The sequence below is a fragment of the Leishmania infantum genome, chromosome 20, assembly GCF_000002875.2.
Source record: "Leishmania infantum JPCM5 genome chromosome 20".
NCBI classification, from domain to species: Eukaryota; Euglenozoa; class Kinetoplastea; order Trypanosomatida; family Trypanosomatidae; genus Leishmania; species Leishmania infantum.
The window spans coordinates 530,674-555,053 of NC_009404.2; the positions used below are offsets into that span (position 1 = coordinate 530,674).

General features: G+C 56.0%; 5 protein-coding genes across 5 annotated transcripts; all 5 read left to right on the forward strand.

Moving 5' to 3' along the window:
* Positions 1-2,514: 2,514 nt before the first annotated feature.
* LINJ_20_1230 (putative calpain-like cysteine peptidase) lies at positions 2,515-4,578 on the forward strand (the record flags this gene model as incomplete). The annotated part of the gene is made up of 1 exon (XM_001465216.1): positions 2,515-4,578. One exon carries the CDS (start codon positions 2,515-2,517, stop codon positions 4,576-4,578), a length of 2,064 nt encoding a protein of 687 aa, XP_001465253.1.
* Positions 4,579-8,722: 4,144 nt separating this feature from the next.
* Positions 8,723-10,954, forward strand: LINJ_20_1240 (putative calpain-like cysteine peptidase; the record flags this gene model as incomplete). The annotated part of the gene is made up of 1 exon (XM_001465217.1): positions 8,723-10,954. The coding sequence occupies one exon, from the start codon at positions 8,723-8,725 to the stop codon at positions 10,952-10,954; it is 2,232 nt and encodes a 743-aa protein (XP_001465254.1).
* A 3,437-nt stretch (positions 10,955-14,391) lies between these two features.
* On the forward strand, positions 14,392-17,391 carry LINJ_20_1250 (putative calpain-like cysteine peptidase; the record flags this gene model as incomplete). Its single annotated transcript, XM_001465218.1, has 1 exon — positions 14,392-17,391. One exon carries the CDS (start codon positions 14,392-14,394, stop codon positions 17,389-17,391), a length of 3,000 nt encoding a protein of 999 aa, XP_001465255.1.
* Positions 17,392-18,675: 1,284 nt separating this feature from the next.
* Positions 18,676-19,116, forward strand: LINJ_20_1260 (calpain-like cysteine peptidase, Clan CA, family C2; the record flags this gene model as incomplete). Its single annotated transcript, XM_001465219.1, has 1 exon — positions 18,676-19,116. The coding sequence occupies one exon, from the start codon at positions 18,676-18,678 to the stop codon at positions 19,114-19,116; it is 441 nt and encodes a 146-aa protein (XP_001465256.1).
* Positions 19,117-21,756: 2,640 nt separating this feature from the next.
* Positions 21,757-22,158, forward strand: LINJ_20_1270 (conserved hypothetical protein; the record flags this gene model as incomplete). The annotated part of the gene is made up of 1 exon (XM_001465220.1): positions 21,757-22,158. The coding sequence occupies one exon, from the start codon at positions 21,757-21,759 to the stop codon at positions 22,156-22,158; it is 402 nt and encodes a 133-aa protein (XP_001465257.1).
* Positions 22,159-24,380: the final 2,222 nt, after the last annotated feature.

Consider the following 24,380-nt stretch of genomic DNA (forward strand, 5'->3'; position numbering starts at 1 on the left):
CTCAGGCATGCGATGAGGAAAGGCCGAAAGGATTCCCACTCTGCAGATTCTGTCGTGGGACTTGCAGATAGTCGCGCGAGAGTGCCGGGTGTGATGTTGAATGTCACGCGCCGTTTCCTTGGTGGCGCTGGGGGCGCTTTTCGACTGCTCACCGCAGCGTGAAGACTTTTTTCAAGGGACCACTTTTCATTGTGGTAACCTGACGTAGGTGGGTTATCGGTGCGGAGTCGAACTTGGTATTGAGCTTTTCTTGGTTGTCCTCTGCTTTTCAGACCGGACTTCGCTTCCTGATTGCTTACAGGCTGGGGTTTAGTGCTCCGTTTTTTCTTTCGTGTGGGGGATGATATTGCCCCTTGTGCTCTGCTGTAGTCTGTGAGACCTTCACCTGATCCCCGCGCTGTTTGCAGACGCACGCATCCTCATAGCGATTTGTCAAGGCGTTTCACGTTTTGTTCGCTGGCGGCTGTTGATGACGACGATGACGGCAGAGCTCATCTTTCCCTTCTTCGCGCTTCTTGCAGGAGGTTCGTATCGCCTGTGTGTGGTCTCAATAAAGTTGGCGCTTTTGTTTCCTTGATAGTGATGTATCGACGCTGACAGTTCTTGTGGCGCTGTTTGTTTACTCCCTTTCTTTTTTTTTTTGCGTGACTCTCATTTTCTCTGGCTTTCGATTGGCGTAGGGCGGAGGTCTTGGGTCAAGCACCTGGCAGAGGAGTTGGCCGTTCTCTGTTTTTCTTTGGGCGGATCTCTCTCTCTTCCACCGTCGCGCCCTATCGCATTCGAGACACACCGATTGCATATCTCTTCTTCCCTTCTCGTAAGTTACATCAGTTGCTCTCCGCTTTTTATTGCTCATTATTACTTCACAAGAAGGCCAGGATGATGTGTGGGCCGACGGCGCCCCCTTTTTCCTGTTTCTTGCTCTGCGATGACTTGTGAACTTGCGCCCGACGGGATGTCTTAGTTTTCTCTTCCCCTTCCGTGTCATTCTTCTGCACTACAAAGTGAGTGACTCTACTTCGCGAGGACAAAAGTCTTGCGACGAGGAGCCTCACGCGAGCAGGACCACCTTCTTCCTGTATTCCTCCTCGCACCGCTGCCGCACAAGCCTGCATCAAGGTAAAGGAGGTGAAAAAAAGAAGAGTGATCGAAAGCGCCGCGTTGAAGCCAAAGCACCCGCTCGATGCCCACGGGCATACTCCCCTCTTCTTCCCTTCTTTGTTTCTTCTTGTCTATCAACCGTGCTTTATCCGTTTCTTTTTTTTTAATGTTTTTATCCCCTTATTCCACCGACATAGTTACCCATTCACCGTGCTGTATTCGTTTCTTTGTTTCCCCTACGCTTAGGTGCGAACTCTCTTTCCCTTTTTTTTTTCACTCTCTAATCTCTATCGCGCGTGCACACTTCTACAAAAGGAACAACGAGGAGGCAACTAAATCATGCCCTGTTTCTTCTACCTCAAAGCGGGGCACTTTGCTTTGCCTTCCCTGTCTTTCTCTTGTGTGTCTCGGCCAGATTCGTCTCTTCGCCTTTTTCCTTTACCTCCGTAGAGGGGCAGGACATTCCTCTCTTTCTTTCCTGTCTCCCAAAAGGCGTGCTTAACCTGTATTTATACAATCGAAAAAATACAGATACGTTTCCCCATCCCTTTCTTCCTCCCACTTTAATACGAATATAAGCTGGATGTTGAGCAGCCAAACGAAAATCAAACACATTGCTGAGGCGGCGATGCCGACAAGCGCGCATCAGAAGCATGACGACCCGAAAAGAAAAATGCGTGTCTGACTCTCGGTGTCGTCGGGGTTCGGAGCACCTCGCAAAGTGGTCGAGACGTTCTCCGATTGGAGGCGCTGAGTTCGCCCAGCTTCCCTTTGCGTGTGTGTTCCCCTGTCCCACATATTGGGCAGCGCCTGTGACACGAAGCACCAAGGGCAAGTTTTTCTTTTCTCTGTGGCAGTCTCTCCGCCTCACTACTTCCCACGCTCTTCCATAGTTTCTGCCGAACATGTACTCCTTGTACTTCCCCACTTCTGTGTCCTCGCCTCTTTCTCCTCCTCCATGGCTCGCGTAACTGCGTGACGTTTCATGGCAACGCCGTCTCTCCCTTTCACCCCACACATCGCATTCATCGTCTTCGTAATCTGAATGCTATGGCCTTTCTTTTCCAGAACCGGAAAGCGTGTACCTGAACTGGTCTTTTTTTTCTTGCATCTGCATCTCTTGTACGGTTCCTTTTCACGAAGAAGGAAGAGTCGTTCTCTCGCCTTCGTGTCTTCGCTTCTTCATTTTCGGCATCCTTTTTTTTTTTTCTCACATCACTCCTCACCGTCGACTACCTTTCCTCAGCAAAAGCCCGTCTCTGCCGCGCGTATTTTTGTGGCCTCCGTAGTTTGTCTAGAAGCTGCTGCAGCGATTTCAAACAGCGTTGTCTCCTTCAGCCCTTCTTGTTGGCTCGCTCAGGCGCATCCTTTTGCATCTCAAGAGTTTCCTTGTACAGAGAAGCAGCGGTGGCGATGACGGACATGAACGGCAAGGTAGACGAGTTCGATGAGGGCTCCGTCGTACAAAAGAAGTACGGCCCCAACGACTACCGGTACGGCGAGCCGGTGTACAAGGGCGATGCAACGCCGTGCTTCGAAGACGGCCTTCTCTTCCGCATTGTGGAGAAAAGCAACAACCGCTGGTCCTTTTACAATGACACCATCCACACGCAGATGAATGTGCAGATCGTGTTTGGCCGCAATTCCTCCCTGCGTGCGCTGGAGAACACAGAAATGGTGAAGCTGGAGAACGGATCCTACCGCGCTACTGTGACGGTGTACCCGATGGAGACGGAGCTCTTTGTGGAGGGCGAGGTAAACGGCTTCACTAGCAACATTCGTGCTCTGCCGCTGACGGAGGACTACCTCAAGGACATGGCTCGTCAGGATTACGAGTTCATCAAACAGGAAACGGCGACCTTGTACAACGCTGTGGACAAGAACGCTACGACTGATGACATGGTTCGCAAGTGCGTGCAGAGCAAAATCAAGTTTGTCGACTTTGCCTTCCCGCCGGAGCAGAAGTCGCTGCAGATCGGCTCTCTCATGAAGCTGAAGGTGCTGGCGTGGGAGCGCCCGGGCATGTTCCTTTCCGACGAGAACGCCCGGCAGGCGCGCCTGTTTCGCAACGGCGTCCACCCATCCAACATCGACGAGGGTGATTTGGGTGACTCGTGGCTGACGGGCGCGATGGCAGCGTTGTCTGAGTTCCCGGACAAGATCCGTGATATCTTCCGCCACCCCGAGAGCGTGGAGCAGGGGCAGAAGGAGCGCGAGTGCGGCATCTACCGTGTGACGCTGAACAAGAACGGCTGGTGGACGAGCTTGATTGTCGACGACTACCTGCCGGTGGCCGGCGGCCGCCCAAAGTTTGCCCGCTCCAAGGGCGATCCGGCCGAGCTGTGGCCCTCCATTCTCCAGAAGGCGTACGCGAAGGTCTTTGGCGGGTACGGCTTCATTGTCGCTGGAGACCCGCTGCACGCGCTGCAGGACATGTCCGGATTCCCGTGCTCCTCTTTTGATAACGCGTTCGTGGAGAGCACTATCAACGAGACGTATGAGCTGTTCGCGCATCTCAAGAACTACAGTGACCTGGGCTACCAGCTTGTGTTCACCACCCCGACCCGCGAAGCCATCATGACGGCTCGCGGCGCCATCAGCTGCGGCTCCCCCGTGCAGGCGGAGCGTGCGTACGAGAGGTCCAGCCTGCTGCTGGGGCACACCTACTCCGTGATTCGCGTGGGATACTTCGCGGAGCACGACCTGCGCCTTCTGCAGCTGCGGAACCCGTGGTCGCAGGCCTCCTCGGACTGGAATGGGCCTTGGAACAAGCGCGACGAGAACTGGAACAAGTACACGGAGGTGGCAGACTACTTCCACTTTGACAGCAGCGATGACGGCACCTTCTTCATGGAGTGGACCGACGTGCAGGACTACTTTGTCAGCTGCGGCGTGTGCTTCATTCAGAGCCCCACGTACGACTACCGCATCCGCGGCACCTTCTTCCAAAACGTGCCGACGACATGCCTGGAGATCTCCGTTACACGTCCGATGCTGATCAACATTATTCTCTCGCAGGAAGACAAGCGTGGCACCGACAAGAGCGAGAACGCGCCGATCATGATTAGTGTGGCGCACGGCATGGGGGCGATGACGCCGATGCGCGTGGACTTGAACAGCGGCTTCGACAACGACCACCCGTCGCCCGAGTATGCATTCCTGCAGAGTCGTGACGTGAGCATGTTCTACGAATTCAAGCCGGAGAACTCGCCGTACCTCGTGGTGCCGCGTGCCATGAGCCAGTTCGCCAAGCTTCCCTTCACACTAGGCCTACTGTGCCCGTACGAGATCGGCAAGGAGACGAGCGAGGTCCGCGTGGCCTTCCGCGCCCTCGCCCCGGAGAACCGCATCTTCGACAACTTCCAGAAGTTCAACTGCGAGACCGTGGCCACAGAGACGGAGTTCCAGGCAAAAGGCCCGAAGCAGTTTTTCCCTGACATCTACGTGGGTACCATCATCCAGACGTCTGACGACTAAAACGCACCTCGAACTAGTTGGTGGCTTTTTATTCTTTCTGTCCTTCGCACCTGCATGCGTTTTCGCAGACATACGAAGAAGGGGTTGTTGTGGCGGCGGCGATGGTCGAGGATGACGAAGCTCAAGACTCATCTCTTTTCCGTTCCGTAAGCCTTCGTTTCTTTTGTCTGCGGGCGCTTGCGCCATCGTCCTGCCCCGCCCGCTCTGCCTCTCCCCAGAGTACTCCTCGATCATTGTCGGAGTCTTTTTTTGTCGTCTGCGTTGCGTTTGCATCGCTGTTGCCTTTCGCATGACCGAGAGCAAAGGGGAGCATGCGAAGCTCGAATGGTGCATGGAGAGTCGTGCGCACCCGTCTCTCTTTTTTTATCTCCGCCCCGCCCCCTCTTTTTTTTCCTGTACCATAGTTCATGTCCTTTTTTTCCCCCTTTTTTGCGTGTTTTCTCTCGGCCCTTGCCGTTCGTGCTCTGCCTTCTTTCCGTTATAGCGAGGCTGTCGCCATTTTCCCTGCATGTGTGTCGTTGTCCTTGTTTGCTTTTCCTTGTGTGTTGGTAGCGCGTGTGCGCGGGTGCATGCATGTGCCGTTGGCGCTTCTGGCTGGCGTGGCGTTCGTTTCGCTGTACCAGGGAGGGACCAGAGGAAAAGAGCTTTCACTTTTTTTCCACTTGTCACCGCACCTGTCCATGTCCTCCGGCCCATCCTCTCTTCCTCCTACGTCGTTTTCGATTCCCCCTTTCAGCGCTTCGCTTTTGTTGTTTCCTTTTCTGTGCCTCTTCATCTTCGTTGTTGTGGTTGTTGTACTGCTGCGGGGGAAGTTGTGTGATGTGTTTATTCTTCCTCTTCACTTCTCTTAAAAAGATGTCTTTGCAGTTCCTTCTTTCCCTCTCCGACCCACCTCACGCAATGCAGCCTTGAATGCGTGCGCATAACTCACAACGAGAGTGTGTGTTGGGGGGGGGGACGGTGACCCTCGCTTTTTTCTCAGCGAAACCAAGATTGGCTCCTGATATGTGTATATATATATGTGTGTGTGTGCGTTCCTACGCCTTCCTCTTGTATGTTGCGTCGTGTCCCCAGCTTTGCTAATCATCGTTTTTATCACCTCCCCTTGCCATCGCATTTCGTTTCCTTCTCGCGCCGTTTACCGTCTCTATTCGCTTCTCATCTCCCGCTGTTTTTTTTTTTCTCACTTGCCTCTGTGCCAGTTTCGATTTCTGGTTTCTTACCTTATTTTTTGTTGGTCTTTTGTCCATTTATGTGTCTTGCCTGGCTTTCCCACGTCCTCATGTTGTCAGGTGTTGATTATGCATGTCTATGTGTGAAGCATCACCTCTTTTTTCTTTTTGTGTACACGGTCATCGCATTTTTTTCCTTCGTTGCTGTGTTTCACTCGCTGCTTGCGGTTTCTTGTCTCCCTAGTCTTCCCTCTAAATATCCCTTCTCTCTCGCTGCGGCAGATGCGCGCCAGTGCCTTGCACCCCCTTGGCTTGCGCTGCGCTCTTTCTGTTTTGGCGACGTCCTGAGGGCGGCGGCGGCGGCAGGTGTGGACCCCTCTGAGGAGAGATCCACTCGAAGCCTCGAGCGATCAAAGCAGCGGATGGACTGACTTGTGCCCGGTGCGTTGATGTCTCGCCTGCTTTAGCGCTTTGTCGACGTCCATGGCAGAGATCCACATGAGGCACAGAGAGAGAGGAGAGGGTGGTGGTGGTGGTGGTGGGGGGGCGCATTTGTGGGGCGGTCAGGGAAAAGAGGGTGGAGGGGGGAGGGAAGGCCCGAAAGGTCGGCCAGCGAAGGAGCTTTCACACCCTCGTTTTCTCTGCGTTTTTCCCTTTGCTGATTCTTTCCTTTGCGCTTCTCTTGTTCTCATGCGTGTGCTCATGCCCATCTTCAGAGATTATATATATATGTGTGTGTGTGTGTGTGTCTGTGCATCTACTATGTGGCATCCTGCTGGATTGTGCGCTCGCTCTTTTCCATGTTTCTGTTCATCGTGAATATGCGCTCGCCATAAGCCCCTCTCTCCCTCACACTCACTCCTCTCTGTTGGTACGCTTTACTGTCTTTGCTTTCTCATGTGACTCTCTCTCTCGTCTCCGACGATTTTTTTTTCTTGAAGGTGAAAGTGATGCTGTAAATGGCGCTACTGTTTTTATTTCTTCTCCCTCTTTCGCTGTGTTCCGAGCTCTTCTCATGAGGAGGCGCAGCCACCCCATTTCTTTCGTCTCTTTGTGATTTTCCCCTCTTTCTGCCCGTCTGTGCATGCTTCTACGCGTGTGTGGGTGCGGATTAGTATGTATTGGCACTTCTTTCTCCTACGTTTTCCGTGGATGTCTCGCTCTTTTCCCTTATACATATGCGTGCCCCTCTCACACAAGGCAAGCGCCTGTTTTCTCGTGCGGCACGGCTGCCGCTCTGCATCTCCATCTGTGATTTCAGCTTCTCCCGTTTTCTCTGTTGGATTCGCTGTTCCTCCCTCTTTCAAGCGCTCTATTCCCTTCGTTTGAGAGCAGTGTAACACTAAGAGAAGAAACACAGAAGAGTAAGTAGGCAGCCTCCGAGCGTGCGGAGTAGCCTCCATGGTCAGAAAGCAAGTAACCTCTTTCTCTCGGTGTGCTTCACATCTGTGCGTCTCTCAGCGACCCTGCGGCCTCCCTTGCTCAGGCGATGCGCTCACTTATTGCAGGGAGGGAATGGGGTAGAACAGGCGTCTTCTGCTGGACTTGCCTCTCTCCGGTGCCCCCTCTGCCCTACCGAAGTAGAGGACGGTTGCTTGATTTTGCCGCGACGGAGCCACCGCTGATGTCATCACTGAAGCGCATAGGCGGACCGTGCTTGTCGCACCATTCTCTTCGAGATGGCAGTATGTGCATCTACTTGCTTCCACCTCGTCTCTTCTCTTTCTCACCTCTCCCTCTATCCACTCGCGTCCCTTTCGTGACATTGATACGAGTGCATACCTTGATCTTTTCCTGCGGTTGCTCTGACCGAAAACTTAACCCTTCGGCCTTCCCTTCCCCCTCCCCTGTTTTCATTTCTTTCCTTCTCGCATTGTCTGCGTGCCGTCCAGACAAGACGGGTGAAAAGAGGGCAGCGCTCGCTACAATTCTGTGTAGATATCTCGGTGGTGCGTGCACTTGTTTTCTTTTCCCCCTTGTGTATTGTGCGCCATTGCCTCCGTGCGCGTGCCTCGACACGTTCTTGAGACACACACGCGGACATACGTCTCTGGCTCCGTTTCGTCCTCTTCTCCCTTGGGTTCGTCAGGAGCCGAGCGACGCGTTCCAGAAGTCGGTGATGATCTCCGTTTTGTTGCAGCGTTTGCGATACATCTCCTCCTCCTCGTTTCCTCCCGCCTCCACATGTATACACACACAAGAAGCGCACGTGCAGCCACATTCCGACAAGCCACCACCTTCCTCCCCCCTTTTCCTCTGACTCTTTATCCCTTCATCCCTCCCCCCGATACACCGACAGACACAAACTTCAATACAGTACTTGTGTTGCCAAACCCTATCCGTTCTCTCTTTACGCACATATCCACTTCTCTGCTGAATCCATTACGCACCAACCCCCTCTTTCCGCATGTGACATTCGTTTTCTTTTTATGTTTTTTTTTTTTTGTTACTACTGTTTTCCTTCCCCCATCTTGCACCATCCCAGTGGTTTCAATCTGCATCTGGCTTTGCCAGTCTCTCCCGCGGTTACTTTCGCGGCTGTGCATGCTTCTGAGGTCGTCTTGCTCTATGTGAGTTCTCTCCTCTTCCCTCCCATTTTCTTCTTTTCTCCTCGGCTGGTGAAACGACTGCTTCATCCGCTTCTCTTAGCGCACCTTCAGCCCTCCTTTTAATTTTCCCAGCTGCCTCGCCAGAGCTCGCGGGTCTGCAGGCCGCCGTCCGGAAACGCTCTCCAGTGTGTTCTGTGCCTCGTAAGAGGGATACTCGTCGGGGAAGACGAAGCGGGGCGGCAGGTATAGGCAAAGGTAAGACGAAGGCGCAGACGGGGGGGGGAGGCGGTCTAGCATTTGTCTGCTTGGTTAGGGCTCGGAGGCAGGGGAGACAGAAGAGCGTACAAGCACGAGCTCGCCAGTGCGCAGCTGACCGCGGAAAGAGAAAAAAAAGCCCAGCAAGCTCTGGAAGAACTGCCCGCCATGTTCGATGAGTTTCGTGAGGACTCGGTAGAGCCGCTACCAATGGATGCCAGTAAGAGCTCATCAACGCCATGGGTGAACTGGGGGCCGTCCATCGACGGCGAGGCTACGCCATGCTTCAAAGGCGGTTTTCTCTATCGGATTATCGATTCCAAGAAGAAAGTCTGGGCTCTGTATAACGACACGTTCGTCTACGAAATGCATGCCACCTTTATTTTCGGGCCTGTGTCGAATATGGAGCCCATCACCGCCTCGCTCTCTGCGTCGGAGAGCGGCGGCGAGGTGGATGACAAGAACCGCGTCGTCGCCAGCGTTGAGGGCAACGAGCTAACGATCTCCATGGTTGTTTATCCGATGGAGACGATCGAGTTCGCCCGGGGCGACAAGTCGAAGTACAGATGCCACTTCGACGGCAAGCCGCTCTCAAAAGAGTACCTTCAACGCGAAACAGCCTTGGCAAACGCCGAGCTAGAAAGGAACAAGGTGACGCTCGCGAGGTTCATCCACACCTCCACAGATCCTGAGGATGTGCTGGCGTTGTGCAAAAAACACCGTTTGACGTTTATCGACCCTTCCTTCCCTCCTGGCCAGCACTCGCTTGACGGGGATCGAGGCCTGATTGCGCCGAGCGGGTGGAGGCGCCCAGAGGCGTATCTGCCTCTCGCGTTGAAGGGTCAAATTCGTCTGTTTCGGCATCGTGTGACCCCCTCGGCCACACAGCGTGGCGAATTGGGCAATTCGTGGGTGGTGAGCGCCATGGCGGCGCTGGCGGAACACCCGGACTACATCAAGGATATGTTTCGGCACCCCATCAGCTCTGAAGAGACGCAGCGAGACGAGGCGGTTGGGGCATACCGGGCTTGGCTGAACAAAGACGGTCTCTGGAGCTCGGTACTCGTCGACAGCTATCTGCCCGTGGTGGGCAAGCAGCAGCGCTACGCCCGCAGCGCCAACGGGCCGTGCGAGATGTGGGTGTCGTATCTCGAGAAGGTGTATGCGAAGCGTTATCACAGCTACATCAACATCGCCGGCGGCGATCCGCTCTTTGCAATTCGCGACTTTACCGGATTTCCCACGGCGCGGCTGGACGTCCGCTTTCGCGAGTGTGTTACGGACCCGGTGAAGAGCGATATGTTTTTCCTTCGCATGGTACGCGACTACGAGAGCGGGCACCTTGTGCTACTGAGCACTCCCGGCAGCGGTGACCCGCGCTCTGCCCATAGCACATACAAGGAGAAGGGCATTTTTGTGGGCTACGCCTATGCAGTGCTAGAAGCTCGCGCGATTGAATTGCCGACGCTGCGGCGGAAGAAGGTGCCACCGCTGCGGCTGCTGCGGCTGCGCAACGCGTGGGAGGCGGCGACCAAGTGGAGTGGCAGGTGGTCTGACGACTCGCCGATGTGGCAGGCGCACCCGGAAGCGTGTGTTGCGTTTCCGCAGCACAGCGGGAATGATGGAACTTTCATCATGGAGTGGTCGGAGGTGCTGGAGATCTTTGTCGGCTGCGGTGTTGTGTTCAACCACTTCGGCTACGCGGACTACCGCATCCCCTTCGAGTTCCGGGGCTCTGTGCCGGACCTGTGTCTCGAGATTCACGTGACGGAGCCGACAACGTTGACGCTCATTCTGTCGCAGCCAGACAGCAAAGGCACGGTGAGGGAGTCGGAGGACTACAACCCTGTCATGATCTCCATAGCGGGCGCCTCCTCCGCCACGACGAGCCCGGTTTCCCAGAATGGCAGCAAGCGTAGTAGCGGGACCTCCAGCCACTCCATGATGACGGCCAGTACACAGCTGGTGGCGCGCGATTACTCTCTCCTCGTCAATTCCTCTGCGGACGCCGAGACGCCGTCGAAGAGCTTCACGTTCTTGCAGGGCCGCGACATAAGCGCCATATACACGTTCGTCCCAGAGCAGTCGCCGTACCTCGTCGTGCCACGTCTGCTTGTGCAGCAGTCTAGCGGCAGCAACGGCACGAGGGCGTCCAGTGCAGCTGCGACCTCGGCATCAAACAGCGCTGTGACGTGTCCATGCGTGCTCGGCGTTCTTTCGCAGCTTGCCTTTACCCCAAACGGACAGGCACACGTTCGTCTGCGCAAGTTGCCAGCGAACAGTCTCGTCTTTGACAACTACCTCAGCTTCGCCAACGACTCCGTGGAGGTCGAGAAGACCTTCTACGTGAAACGCTCCGCCACCGGTGTGGCGGAGCGCAGCGCCTCAGAACTACAGTAGACAGACCAGGGAGTGACGTAGCCGTTGGGCAGAAAGGGTATCTCAGGATCAGCGGATGGGGAAGGAAACAGGCAACAAATGAGCAGCGTTGCACCCCGGTGCCGTGAGTGGCCGAGGAGTCAGGCAGATTCGCAAGAGATCGCCACTTGTGGATGAAAGCACGTTTCACAACTGCGGAAAGGTGGTGAATGGCGGGGAGAGAAAGAGAGGAGGGCTCGTGTGGTTTCGCTGTCCGAGCACGGATGACAGGGATGGTGCTCTGCCTTGCCCCGTCTCACTTTTGGCGTGTCCTCTCCTCTTTTTCTGGCCGGTTTCTCTGTTCCACGTTCCCCTCCATTCTCCACACTTGGCTCCTTGTCCCCGTAGAGGATGCCGATAACGATGCCGTGTGTATGGCGCCTGTGCGTGTGCGTGTGTGCTGTGACGCATGCCTCTTCTCATTTTTTTCATGTCCTGATTTCATTGCCCGCTCTTCACCATCATCGACAAGCGGAACGAAGCGAGGGAGGGGCAATAGGGAATGCTTCTTTTTTTTCTATCTTCAGTGCTTCTTCGCCCCCCTTTTTTCGCCCCCTTTCTGCGGTGTTGTTCTCTCTTTTCTTGTGTTGACCTCTTCTCTTTCCCAACAAACACAGAAAGCTGAAGCAGTCAAAGAAGCAGAGAAAGCAACAAGAATTCCGCGGGAGATGGGGTGGGCGGAGGCGAAATGCGAGCCAGCCACCAAGCAGCGACTTCAGGCTGGTAGTGAAACTACAACAAGCGGTTTTCTCATTTATTCGCATGTGCCGCTCCTTCTTATATATATATATATATATAGGGATGTGCAACCACTGAGGCTACTGCGCCCCTGCGCGTGTGTATGTGCCAGTGCTGGCTATATATATGGGGTATGCAGCAGCAGGGATGATACTGTTGCACTGTGGGCACTGGGTTTTGTGGAGCGAGCGAGAGGAGACGGAAGACAAAAGAGCAAGGACAGATGCACAAGAGGAAAGAAACGCTGCCGCAACGACTAACACAGCTGAAGAGAGCCAGAAGAGTGTCGACGGCTTCTCTTCCGCTCACGTTTACAAGAAGAAGAGCACACCGACGATCTACAAGCGGCAAGAAAAAGGGAAAAAGAGTCAGAAGGTGCTTGTGTGTACATCAACACAAAGAGTGTTCACGGCTCCCCTCTTTCATCCATCTTTACTTTTTTCCCCATGCCGATTGCATATTCCTCCCACGTAGGGAAAAAGCCAAGACACGCGTGTGAATCGCATTGTTGATTGGAAGGGGAATGCGCTCTTATACCTATTTCCCCCCATCACTTACCTTTCCTCAGCATCTTTTCTACCCCGCGTGAGCGTATGTGTGCATTGTCATTCTTCACGTCAGGCCTCTCTCTTTTTTTCTTTCTCTCTGCCCCTGCCTGCCCATCTGCCTCTTTCTTCGTGTGTTTTGTTTTGCCCTTTCAATGCATTTTCTTTTCGTTTTCGATGGCTTGCCTTTGTGTCGCACTCATCGCGCAGACGCTGACAGGATAAGAAATCATTAGGAAAAAAACAATCTGGAAAGAAAACGACGAAGGAAACAGAAGATGCACCGGCGAACCGCAATACGCGGCGAAACTCCTGAAACCCGCTCTTTTTTTTTCGGTTGCGTTGCTTCAACCTCGCTCTTCGATCACTCTCGAGTTCAGAAGAGCAAAAAGAAAGGCCGCATCGGTTATGCTCCCCCACTTTCCTTTTTTTTTTCGTATGCTTGAGCGCTTGATGGTTTCCGGTGCCTTGGCTCCTTTCTTCGTGCCCTTCTCCCCTCCACCAACCCGCCATCAGCCTCCCCACCTCTTCTTATACACGTCTTTTTCTCTTCTTCCCTAACGTTTGCGAGGTGCTCCTCTTTTTTCTCTGTTTTTTTTTTCATTTCTCCGTCTCTCTCTCTCTCTCTCGCTCTGTGTACGCGCGTGACATTGTTCCTTCGGTTCGGTTCTGCCCTGCCCCCTTGTACGCGTGCGCAGTGCGGCCCCTCTCTCGTTCTTAGTGCTGTTGTTACATGTCCAATCAATGCCATTTTCATTTCTTTTTGTTTGCACTTCTCCCAACCCCCTTTTTTGTTCACCTTCTCACTTGAGCTTCCCTGGTGACGTGTGGACCCCGCTCAGTGCGCCGTATCTCAAAGTCCACTACCCACGCACTGTGTGGTGAAGCCAAGCAGCCCTCCCCAGCCCTATCCCCTGCCGGATGCAGAACCACCTCTGGTGGTGACATGGCCAGGCCCTGGATGGCGTTGCGTTGGAGCGACCTGCGACAGTGGGTCAGCGTACACGTCTGCGCCATCCACGTGACAGGCAGAGCGTCAGCGTGACGCGAGCGCATATCCCACCCCCGGCCCTCGCGCTGCCTACAGCGGTGTGGGGGAGGCCTGAGGCACCCCGAGGGGAGGATGCACCAGGCGGCGACCGGCATGATGCGGGAGCGGCGGTGAGGCGTGTCTAGGGCTGCTTCTCACCACGCGATGTGAGGCCTGTGACAGGCCTGGCCGAGTGGTGTTCAGCGCATGCTCTGTGGCAGAATGGACACCTTGAATGAAAAAAAAAAAGGAACAGACGCACGAGCTGCGCGCGCATCTTCTCGTTCCTGATCTTGCGTTGACTCTAACCTCTACCGTTCTTCTTTATGTGCTTACCTTTTTCCTCTTTTTCTACGTCAGCTCTTGTGGGACTCTCTCTCTCGATCTCACTCTTGTTGCATCTTGTGTCGCTGCTCGCTCGCCTGTGTGTCTGTGTGAAGCTCTTCATTGCTAGCACTGGGCACGTCACGCACCCACGCACGCACACCGGTCGTTTGACAAACATTTCTCGACTTTCTTTTAGCGCTTCTGTTTCGTGAGTTCCTCGGAAGTGCGGAACAGTCGCTGAGACGCAGCGCAGGCTTCAGTAGAAACACAGAGGAGGAGAGGAAGCGGAGGGGAGGGCGGGGTGATGGCGGCGACGGCGGAGGGAGCTGGTGGCCCCTGTGTGTGGTTTTTGTTGCCGCGTAGGGTGCGCAACAGTCTTTGGCTGTGTGGTCTTTTTTCGTCACCATCCCCCTGCTTTTTTTCTTCGTCTCTCTGTTCCCTTCCTCTTTGATCCTCCTATCTCGACATGGGCGCTGCGGCGTTTCGCTTCAGCGGGACCGGGGGGCGAGGCCGTCGTCATCCATCCCGCCGCTCAACCCGAGCCTCACCTTCTACCTCTCCAACACGGAGAGCCGCACCAAGGCCCAGAGAGGCGCCTGGCACCGATGGCAGCCGTAGCACTCAGCCTCTGGCGTTTCTCGCAAACCACACGAGTCGCAGCATTCTTGACTATCCCTCCTCAGCTTCCTCGTTTCTGTCTCCGTCGCTGACGTCCTCGAGCTCGCAGGAGGCTGTGGCGGCATCGGAAGCCTCCGGCGCGACAAGAGCTCGTTCGCCGGATGGCCGTTCAGGTTCCCCCGCGATACAGTCTTCTGTTGCTAGTGACAGCAGTAATGACCAGAGGTGCAAAGGGCCATTCATCGCGAGGCGCCGAGCATCGGCTACCGCGCGCGCTGTGCAAGATGACATCGAAAAACAAGAACGGACGCAACATCGGAATTGGAATGGGTGACGGCGCTGTGCCACTGGAGGAGCACACGGCGGTCTTGTTGACGGCCCTCATGAGGCCGTACTGTTGTCTGAGGCAGCGTGTATGCGGTGCATCCATGACGCCAACCACCTCGTCGTTCTCGTGGACGCTCGATCAGCAGCTTGGCACGGGCGGCAACCCAGACGGTGTTGTCCACGGCTACCACCAGGTTACTCACAGGAGCGCTGACGCCTTGGCCTTGGCGCCCTTGCTCGAGCCGTTCGTTTTCGAACCGGCCCAGCCGCGGAGGCCGAAGGCAAGCGCCGGGACTGCGACGACTTCCTCCGCAACTACGTGGATGCCTTCCATGACGGCGTGCTTTGACGAGGGCCTCCTCTACCGTGTGGAATGGAGGAGAGCCGAGGGTGCCGACGCGGCTGCAACCGAGGTGGTTGGTGGCAAGAACACTCACGTTCTCTGGTGCTTCTTCAACGCCACTCATGTCTACACGATGGAAATCCACGTCTCTTTCCCAGTATCGGCGAGCTGGACAACAGCAGAACCTTTGCCACTGAAGGCGCTGGGGATGACGCAGCTGGAGTGGGCGGACGCGCAGGAGGATCCGGGCTCTCCGCTGTGGCATCGGCGACGGCTCCTCGTCGCTCGGGCAGCGTGCCCGCCCCTGACCTGCGTGGCATTTGTCGAGGGTACCGTGGGGCCCTTTCGCACCGCCGTTCGCGCTGTCCCGTTGTCCACGGACGCCCCTTTATCGGTGCCGTCGCCCACCTCGACGTGGCGCGCACGCCTCGAAGCCGAGCTGCACCGCCTTCCTCGCCCTCTTGCTGCCATGGCAGCGCCTGTCGCTCTCAGCGGAAACTCTGTCACCGAGGCCGTCCTGAACGCCTGCGTGGCTGCCAACATTCCCTTCGTGGACGCAGAGTTCCTCGGGGGAGAGATGGCGCTGTGCGGGACTGGAAAGCGCTGTACCGGCTCCGTCGGCCACGACGGTGCCCCGTTCACGTCGCCGTTCTCAGTGAGTCATCACTTTAGCGAAGGACTCGATAAGAAACCTGTTGCCTGGGCTCGCGCCTCCGACCTTGTGCGGCGTCTTTTTGGCGAGCCAAACACCCATTCTGCCCTCCAGCCCCACGTCTTCTTTCTCCCCCTCCGCCTGGTCATCATTGAACCCGGCGAGCTTGGCGACAGCTGGGTGATTGGCGCCGTGGCGGCGGTAGCGGAGCACACGCATCACCTCCTCCGCATGTTCCGCCACCCCCGCAGCCAGCAACAGGGGGCCGCCGAACAGCTCCTCGGCGCGTATCGCGTGACGCTGAATGTGCGAGGGTGGTGGCGCAGCGTCGTGGTCGACGACTACTTCCCGATGATAGAGGGGGGCAGTTACATCAATTGCGCGCACAGTCGCCGCGATGTGCGGGAGCTGTGGGTGCCGCTGCTGGAAAAGGTGTACGCTAAGATGCGTGGCGGCTACTGCAACATCATCACTGGCGATCCGCTCATGGCTCTGCGTGACTTCACCGGTTGGCCGTGCGCCCGCTACGACATCTCACACTTCGACATTTCTGTGGTGTCGTCCAGCTTTGCGTCGCGACTCATGCGGTACGACCGGTACGGGTTTCAGGTCATCCTGCACACGGCTCCCCGCTTCGACCCTGATGCTGTGATGCTCCAGACCGACGTAGGTATCTCACGAGCAGAGATGTCTCTGCCTTCTGCGGCGGAGGCTTCCGGACGCGGCGCGTGCGCTGATGCAGGCGCGGCTCACGGGCTCCTCGCCGGCATGGTGTACCCCGTCATGCGCATCTTGCGGTTCAACGTCGATTCGTTTTGTACCGAGCTGACGCTGCTCCAAGTGCGGAATCCGTGGGGAGACGTAGCGGCGTGGAAAGGAAAGTGGCGATGTGGCAGTCGCCTCTGGGAGCAGTGGCCGCATGTTGCCGCGGCATGTGACATGCAGGAGTGCCTGCATCGCGACGGCAGTGGCGGCATGACGTCGCCAAGGCGCGATCTCCGAGACAGATGTGCGGCACCGGTGGCGCCGCAGACAGCCGCCACGGCTGCTGGCGCCACCACTACCGCGTGCGCCTGTCGCCACAACCAGTACATCTGGGTAGAGTGGTCAGAGGTGTACCAGCACTTCTCCGGCTGCGGCGTCATGTTCCGACTCCCCCTTCACCACGACTATCGCGTAAAAGGGGTGTTCGAAACTACCTGCCCATCTGTATGCGTGCGGGTGTCGGTCGCGGCGCGCACCTTCATGGGCGCCATGCTCTCTATGAGCGATACAGTCGGGGATAGGTCCTTGGCGGCGACGGACACGGAGGACGCGAGCACATACCCGCCCATCATGCTCACGCTGGCGCGAGAGGAAGCTGGCGTGCTGCACGTCGTGCGCAACTCGCAGACTGACCCTGACAATCCGACAACGCGCTTTACCTTTATGCAAACTCTCGACGCGAGTCTCTTCTACCCACTGACGCCGGAGGACTCGCCATACTGGCTGATCCCTCGGGTCCTCGCACCCCAGGTGTCCAACGCTGCTGCCGCTGCTGATGGCGGCGCGAATGCCCCGGCACCGCATCCTCCACGGCTACCGTATGTGCTTGGCCTCTTCCAAGAGAAGCCAGCAGGAGAAAACGGGTGGCGAGCCGAATTCTACCATCTGCCGCCGACATCCGCAGTCTTTCAGAACCACACGTCGTTTTCTCTGGGCAGCGACGTGCAGGCAGTGGCGACCATGTTCCAGGCCAAGGCACCTCACGCGGCCTTCCCGAAAACTTATGTGCACACGGATGTATCAGAGCGGGAAGCAACACCGGTGGACGTGTTTGTTCATACTGCTCAGACGTGACGGTGACGCGCATGCGCTCATGTCGCAACACAAGCGCCTTTTTTTCTGCCCATCTCTCATCACGACTTGTGGGTGTGCCGCCGTTGGCAGTGCAGCGCCTCTCCTTTTCGTCGTTGCTGTTCCTCAGGCTCTCATAGTACTGGACTTGGCCGAGTGCTATCTGTTTTCCTCCACCTCGCACACACTCTCTCTGCTCGCCATGTCTCTTTTCATCTCCTTTTGCGCTCCGTGATGTGCACACCACCGTTTTTTTTTTTTTTTGCATCCTCCCCGCCGGCCTCCTCATCGCGCACGTCTTCTTTTTGTCTTGCCTCCTCCACCCCTCCCACCGCCACCACCACCACCACCACCACCACCACCACCACCACCACCACCACCACCACCAAACGCAACAGCAATGGCAGTGGCACGTGCTGCAGTTGGGCCGTGGCTGTGGTGGTGGACGAGGGAATGCGGAGCCAGTGGAGGCTGGCCTCTTTTCGTGCGTGCGTGGCTTCTGTGCTTGCGTTTGCGCAAGAGGGGACTGCTGCCCAGAGCGGGGCGGTGAGGTCAAGGGTCTGACCCGTCTCTTGGCGAAGAGAATGAGCGAAGAGGCGGGAAGAAGCGAGCTTCACTCCGCTTTCGCGCAGCAGCACCGTGGCACATGGACAACCTCATGAAGGCTTGCACGGGGGGATGCGGTGTAGCTGGCAAGGAACATACACACAAACACATGCTTTCTCGCGTACAGCACGTCGAGTAGCTACGCTGTGCATCAGATGATCGGCAGTCAGGCGTCTCTTTCTTCGCTTTCACTACACAGATTCGGGCCGATGTCTCTGCCTCCCTTTGCTTATCCCATCCTTCTTCCAACGCAACTCTGCTGATCTCTCTCCCTCTCTCGGCACGTGCACGCCTCGTGGCGAATGATATCCGCCTTCCTCATCACCAGAAACAAAAACAAGCAGACCTGAACACGCACCCTACATCAACACGATAGAACTCTCTCTTCTGATCAGCGCTGCATCTAGGGCTCACGTCAGCTCACGCCTTCTTTCGATCGTCTTCCTCTGCTCTCTCCTGCGACCGACTAGTCGAGTGCGCGCCGTTACACAAGCTCCGTCTCAGCCAACACTGCGTCGTTTTCGGATTGATATATGCATCGGGCGAGGCAGGCTGCGCTTCTCATTTCTCTTTTTACACCCCTCCTTTTTTTTATGATTGGTGCGCTTGATTCTCTTTTTCTTTGGGCACGTGCCCGCCCGATCTCTCTTCTCTCTTGCCCATCTTTTCCCTTCGGACATCATGGGTTGCTTCAACTCAACCGACACCGTGGCCGATCAGGACCCCGCGAGTGGGTACATGTACACGAAGCCCAAGGCGAAGGGGACAAAGGAGGCGCTCTTCGGCGGACTTCTCTACCGCATTACCGACGAGGAAGAGGGCGGCTTGGCCTTCTACAACAACTCGAAGGACTACGAGTTTCACATCAAGTACCTGTTTGGCGCCGATAGTCAGCTGAGCGCGGTGGGCGACACCAAGCTCGAGATGCAGGATGACGGCATTCTCGCCGAGGTGGTCGTCTACCCGTTGGAGACGAAGCACTTTGTGCAGGGCACAATCGACGGCTATGAGAGCAAGCTCGAGGCACTGCCGCTGTCAGAGGAGTACTTTGCGCAGCACCCGGAGATGGATGAGGCGGCCTACTACCGCCGTCTCGAGGCACCCAAAAGCAGCCAATTTTAAGCCTTCCTCCGAGGAAGATGTGATGGAGTCACCTCCCTCTCCACACCCGTGTCTCTTCGCGTCTTCGCAGAAAGCGGGGGCGGTGCTGCTGGTGCCTGCGCGTGTGCCCGTCCTCTTCTTTCTCCTCTATTTGCCTTTGGTTGCTCGCCTGCCTCATCCCCTCTACGTTTTTATGTGCACACCGGCGATGTTCTTCCGCCTCTCTCTCTCTGTGTATGCATGCATGCGTGTGTGTGTGTGCGGGAGAAGGGGCGCGTCTTCGTTATCTCTTCTGTGTGACCGCCTATCCACTTCCATGCGGATGCGAGAGACGAGAAGGCTGGTGGTGGTGGGGGCGGCAGAGGTGTTTCTTCTTTGTTCGATAGCGTATCCGTAGTGGCGTGCCCCTCTCCTTGTTGCGCGTTGTGTTTTTCATGTGCTCCCACAGTTTGTCTGTGACACCGCTCCGCCACTTGACGGCGAAAGGCAACGACAGATGACCAATGACCAATTCGCTCTCCACAGCGAAAAGGGGGAGAGGATAAAAGTGGAAAGCAGCGCAGCAACACAGAAAGAAAACGGCGGCGACGGAAAGAACGCCGCTCGATGTATTCGCCTTCAGCTCTTCTCTTTTTCATACGTTTTTACCATGTGTGTCTGTTTTCATTTTCAAGGTTTGCCAGCCTCCCTCGCTTTTCCATCCATGTGCGCAGCCTATTCTCCCTCGCCTTTTTCGTCTTGTTTGCTCTTGCACATTGCTGCCATCGTTTTTTTCTTGTTTGCTTCGCTCTTCTTTTCCAGGACGGGGCCACCCCCCCTCGTGACGTGTGGACCCCGCTCAGTGCGCCGTATCTCAAAGTCCACTACCCACGCACTGTGTGGTGAAGCCAAGCAGCCCTCCCCAGCCCTATCCCCTGCCGGATGCAGAACCACCTCTGGTGGTGACATGGCCAGGCCCTGGATGGCGTTGCGTTGGAGCGACCTGCGACAGTGGGTCAGCGTACACGTCTGCGCCATCCACGTGACAGGCAGAGCGTCAGCGTGACGCGAGCGCATATCCCACCCCCGGCCCTCGCGCTGCCTACAGCGGTGTGGGGGAGGCCTGAGGCACCCCGAGGGGAGGATGCACCAGGCGGCGACCGGCATGATGCGGGAGCGGCGGTGAGGCGTGTCTAGGGCTGCTTCTCACCACGCGATGTGAGGCCTGTGACAGGCCTGGCCGAGTGGTGTTCAGCGCATGCTCTGTGGCAGAATGGACACCTTGAATGAAGGATTTGTATGTACGCTGCTTCTCCATCAGATAGTGATCTTGATGATCGCGCATGTTCCGTTGTTGCCTCTCCTCCCTTCCCCCGCCCCTCTCTTTTTCTCTCTGTTGCACACGCTTAATGTGGATGTTGGGCGGTGTTGTGCGTGTGGTGGTCGCTGCAGATAACTTTTCTTCGTTCTGTCTCATGTTTTTTTTTTTCTCAGAGGGAGGAGGGAGGGGAGATGTTGTATGTCTTGTGTGCGCGTGCGTTGTTTGCTCCGCTCTTCACCTCACTTCGCTCTCTTCATCTGTGTACTCATGAAGTGTACGTGTAACTCCCCCTCTTTGTGTGTGTGTGCGCCTCTATGTCTTCAGTGATGCATGGGGATGAAGCTCCTTCCCCAGTCGTTCTCTCTAAATTTCCAGCTCTCCTCTTTCAGGGCAACACCTATTCTTTTCTTTTTGTTAATGCCCTCTCTCTCTTGTATGTGGGTTGATATTTTCGGGTGGGTGGGGTTGAGTGCTGTCGCTTGTTTTCTCTCGCCGTTTTTTTTTTGTTTCCTTGCTTTCCTTTCCTTTCATCCTCCCTCCGCTTCTCGCCGTCTCTCAAGCTTCCCGCATTTTTGGTCGTGTGTGCATTCAAGATGTCGTCGAGGGCTGCAACGCTGGCAAGAACAGCAAAAACGAGGCACACGAGCCACATCTACGGACGGCAAGGAAGCGATACCCGCCCCCTCTCGCAAGACGCGTTGTGCACGGGAGCGAGAGGCGAATGCGGACCATCATATGTCATGTGTGGTCGACCTTGTGTGCAATGCATCGTCGTTGAGGAGGGCACTGCTCGTAGTGCGTCAAGCAGGAGACCCGCATGGCACACGGATGTCCCCAGTGTAGGTGAGCGAAACCCTCGCCCACAATTTGTGGACACCCGTCCCAACTTGCACATGTCCCCCTTGCCCGCTTTCTGAGAGGCTGTGCGAATCCGAGGAAAACGCATCAAGACTGCTCCCCCTCTCCATCTACCTTCCTTTTCCTTCATCACTGCATCCCCCCTCCTCCCCATCCTCTCTCCCATCCTTTTCCGTCCCCCTCACCGACACACGCACCGTTCGTTGGACGTTAGCCTCTATCTCGCGCACTCTCTTTTTTCTCTTTGTTCGGAGTGCTGCTTGCTCGCCTCCCTTCCTTCTCCCTCTGGCCCATCCGCTCCACTCCTCTCCACTCCGTCCCCCCTCCCCACTCCACCCCAGCACCTCCGCCAGCGCCTCCTTCAGACATTAGCAGCGGCATCTCGGTACGCTTGTGTGCGCTGCGGTTGTTCTCTATCCCTTTTTGTCCCCCCCCCCTTGTCGTCTCCCGCTGAAGCGACACTGGAAAAAGCCCCCAAGGAGAACGGGTTTCACGGCATCGCGATGGGGTCCGGCATCTCCAAGGAGGCCGCTCCCGTGGCCTTCAAGAATGGCAAGCCCACCGTCAAAGGGACCAAGACATACCCGATGTTCAGCAACATCCTCTACCGCATTGCCGACACGGAAGCCAGGCGCTGGGCTTTCTACAATGATAGCAGGGAGCTTATCATTCACGTGGCCGTCCTCTTCGACTACGACTCGCAGATAGTGCCGCTGGGCGACACCACCGCCTTCCGCATTGATGACCCGGATGAGGGTAACGAAGACGACTTTGGCAAGTATCTCTGCGAGGTGGATGTGCGCCCGCTCGAGACCCAGATGTTCGTTGAGGGGTCGGTGACGGGGTGGCGCGTCGACACGCTCGAAGCCCGCACGGCTGAGGATGAGCGTGGGTACCGCCTTTAGATGATACCTATCTGGCGAGAAAAGGGAGGACTGGTAGGCGGGGCATGATCGAGACACACACACACACACACACAGACAGAATCTCGTTCCCCATGAATTGCCCTTACGGTATGCACTGTGCACCGGCGCCTGTGGTCCTCCTCCTTCTCCACCCTCTCTCCCTTTCCCGTTGCTGGATTCCTGTGATGGCAGCGCTGGCGACCATAAAAGGTGCCGCAGCGCATGACAGGAGGAGGAGGAGAGGCGGCAACGAAGCGAGGCGCACGAGAAGACAGGACGAATGGGGCTCTTAGGATACAGACGTAGGGATCAAAACAAAAACAAAAAAAAAAACAAAAAAAAACAGCGCTGTTAGCGCTCACGGGCGCATTTGAGAGCTCGTGCGCGTGCTTGGGGCGATACAGCGTCCTCTTTTCTCTCTTCTCCTGCGGCGTCCCCGTCGTTTCTTCCACTCCCGTTCTCAACCCTTTCTTTCCACCGTCTTCCGCTACCATTCTCTCTCTTCATTCTTTCTCCGATCTCTTTATGCATGTGGTTAATAAGACCCAGAGCCATCGTTTTTCTCCTTTCTCCCTACTATCTTTCCTGTGCATATGCTAGAGGCTGTGCATGCGTGTGTGTGTGTGTCTGTGCGCCACTACACGTGTGGGCCTCTGTGGGATTCTCTCTTTTTTTTTTCGTTGTTGATGTTGCGGGCGTATTGTGTGTGTGTGTGCAGGTGAGCGACTGTGACCTGCGCATGGCTATGCCTCTCTTTTTTTCCTTTCTGCTTTGGTGTATCTCTGATTGCTTCACAAGCGCGTGCTTGTTTCTCTCTCTCTGCGTGTGTGTGTGCGCGCTTGTGTATGTGCGGCAATACGGGTGGGCTGGCCGGCGGCTTGTGCGTGCATCTCACCATCTCTTTCCTCTTATGACCGTGCATGTGTGTATGTGCTTTCTACGTCGCTTCCTGTGTGTGCATATGTGTCTACATGTGTGCTTGTGTGTGTGTGTGTGTCCATATAGCTTCCTTTTTTTGTCTCTAGCTCGCCTGCTCACCTGCTCACTGCGTGCGTGCTTTCAGTTTTTGGCGCAGATGTTTGTGTGTGTGTGTATGCGTGTGGCCGTGGGTGGCCTTCATTTTTTTTTTGTAGTCTCTTCGCTTCCCTCTTGTGGTTTCGCGTCCTGCGCTGCCTTTTGTCTCCTTGTTCACTCTTTTCCCCTACTTTCTATGTTTCCTCAGCAGACGGCGGCGGAGTGCACTCGGGATCGTCCCCCTCTCCCTCTCCCTTCCTCTCGGTGCTCCTCGCTTCTCCTCCCATTCATTTTTCTCTTTTCGCTGTTGCAACTATTATTCTTGTTTTGCATGTAAACGGTGTCTGGCGGGGGAGTGCACCCTCACCCGCCCTGCGGTGCAAGGTGCTTTCCTCCCTCGCCACACTCCCATGTACGCACAAACGCACACACGCACACGCAAACACACGCGTTTGCGCTGCCTCGTCGATTCCGCGAGGCACACGCGCGCCGTGCATGTGTGCGCGTCGCCAGTTACGTGTAGTGACCACCGTGGGCGTTCACGAGTGGCGCCGAGGGAACACGCGCGGCTGGGTAGGGATGAGGTGGCGTAGTGAGGCAGAAGGGGGACAGTCCAGGCAGTGCGTAGCAGCTTGCACGTGTGATTTGCGAGAAAGGCTCAAAAGGGTCCTCGTGAGACGCATAGGAACGCACTGCCAAACAGAGAAAGAATTAGACGGATCAATGAAGCGAGCGGGCGTGCTTGTTTGCCTCTCTGGAGCGCATCTTCGCACCTACATGTGTGTCTTCCATGCCTGTATGCCATCTTGTCGTTCTGTTCTTCCTTTCTCTGCGCACTCTCTCAGACCGACACCGCCATCGAACTCGACAAAAGGCGAGAACGTGCAGAAGGGCGAGCGTGCATGCGTGGGCGGGGGGAGGCGATACGGAAAGAGGTAAGTCGGAGTGGTGACTCCGAGGTATGTCTTTGGCGCTCTCTCACTCTTTCCCCTTCTCCTTCTTACTCAGCGTTGTAGTTTGTGTGCGCGCTTGTCTTTTTCATTGTCTTCTCTCCTCTTTTTCTTCTTTCTGAACTTCGGGCCAATGAAGAAGTGCTTGCGTGCGTGTATGCAACTACCCCTTTTTCTAGCACCCTCTGTGTGTGTGTGTGCTGATTACTGTGGCCGCCGTCATCGACGTCGCGTCGTGCGAGTTGTCCCTCCTGCGCC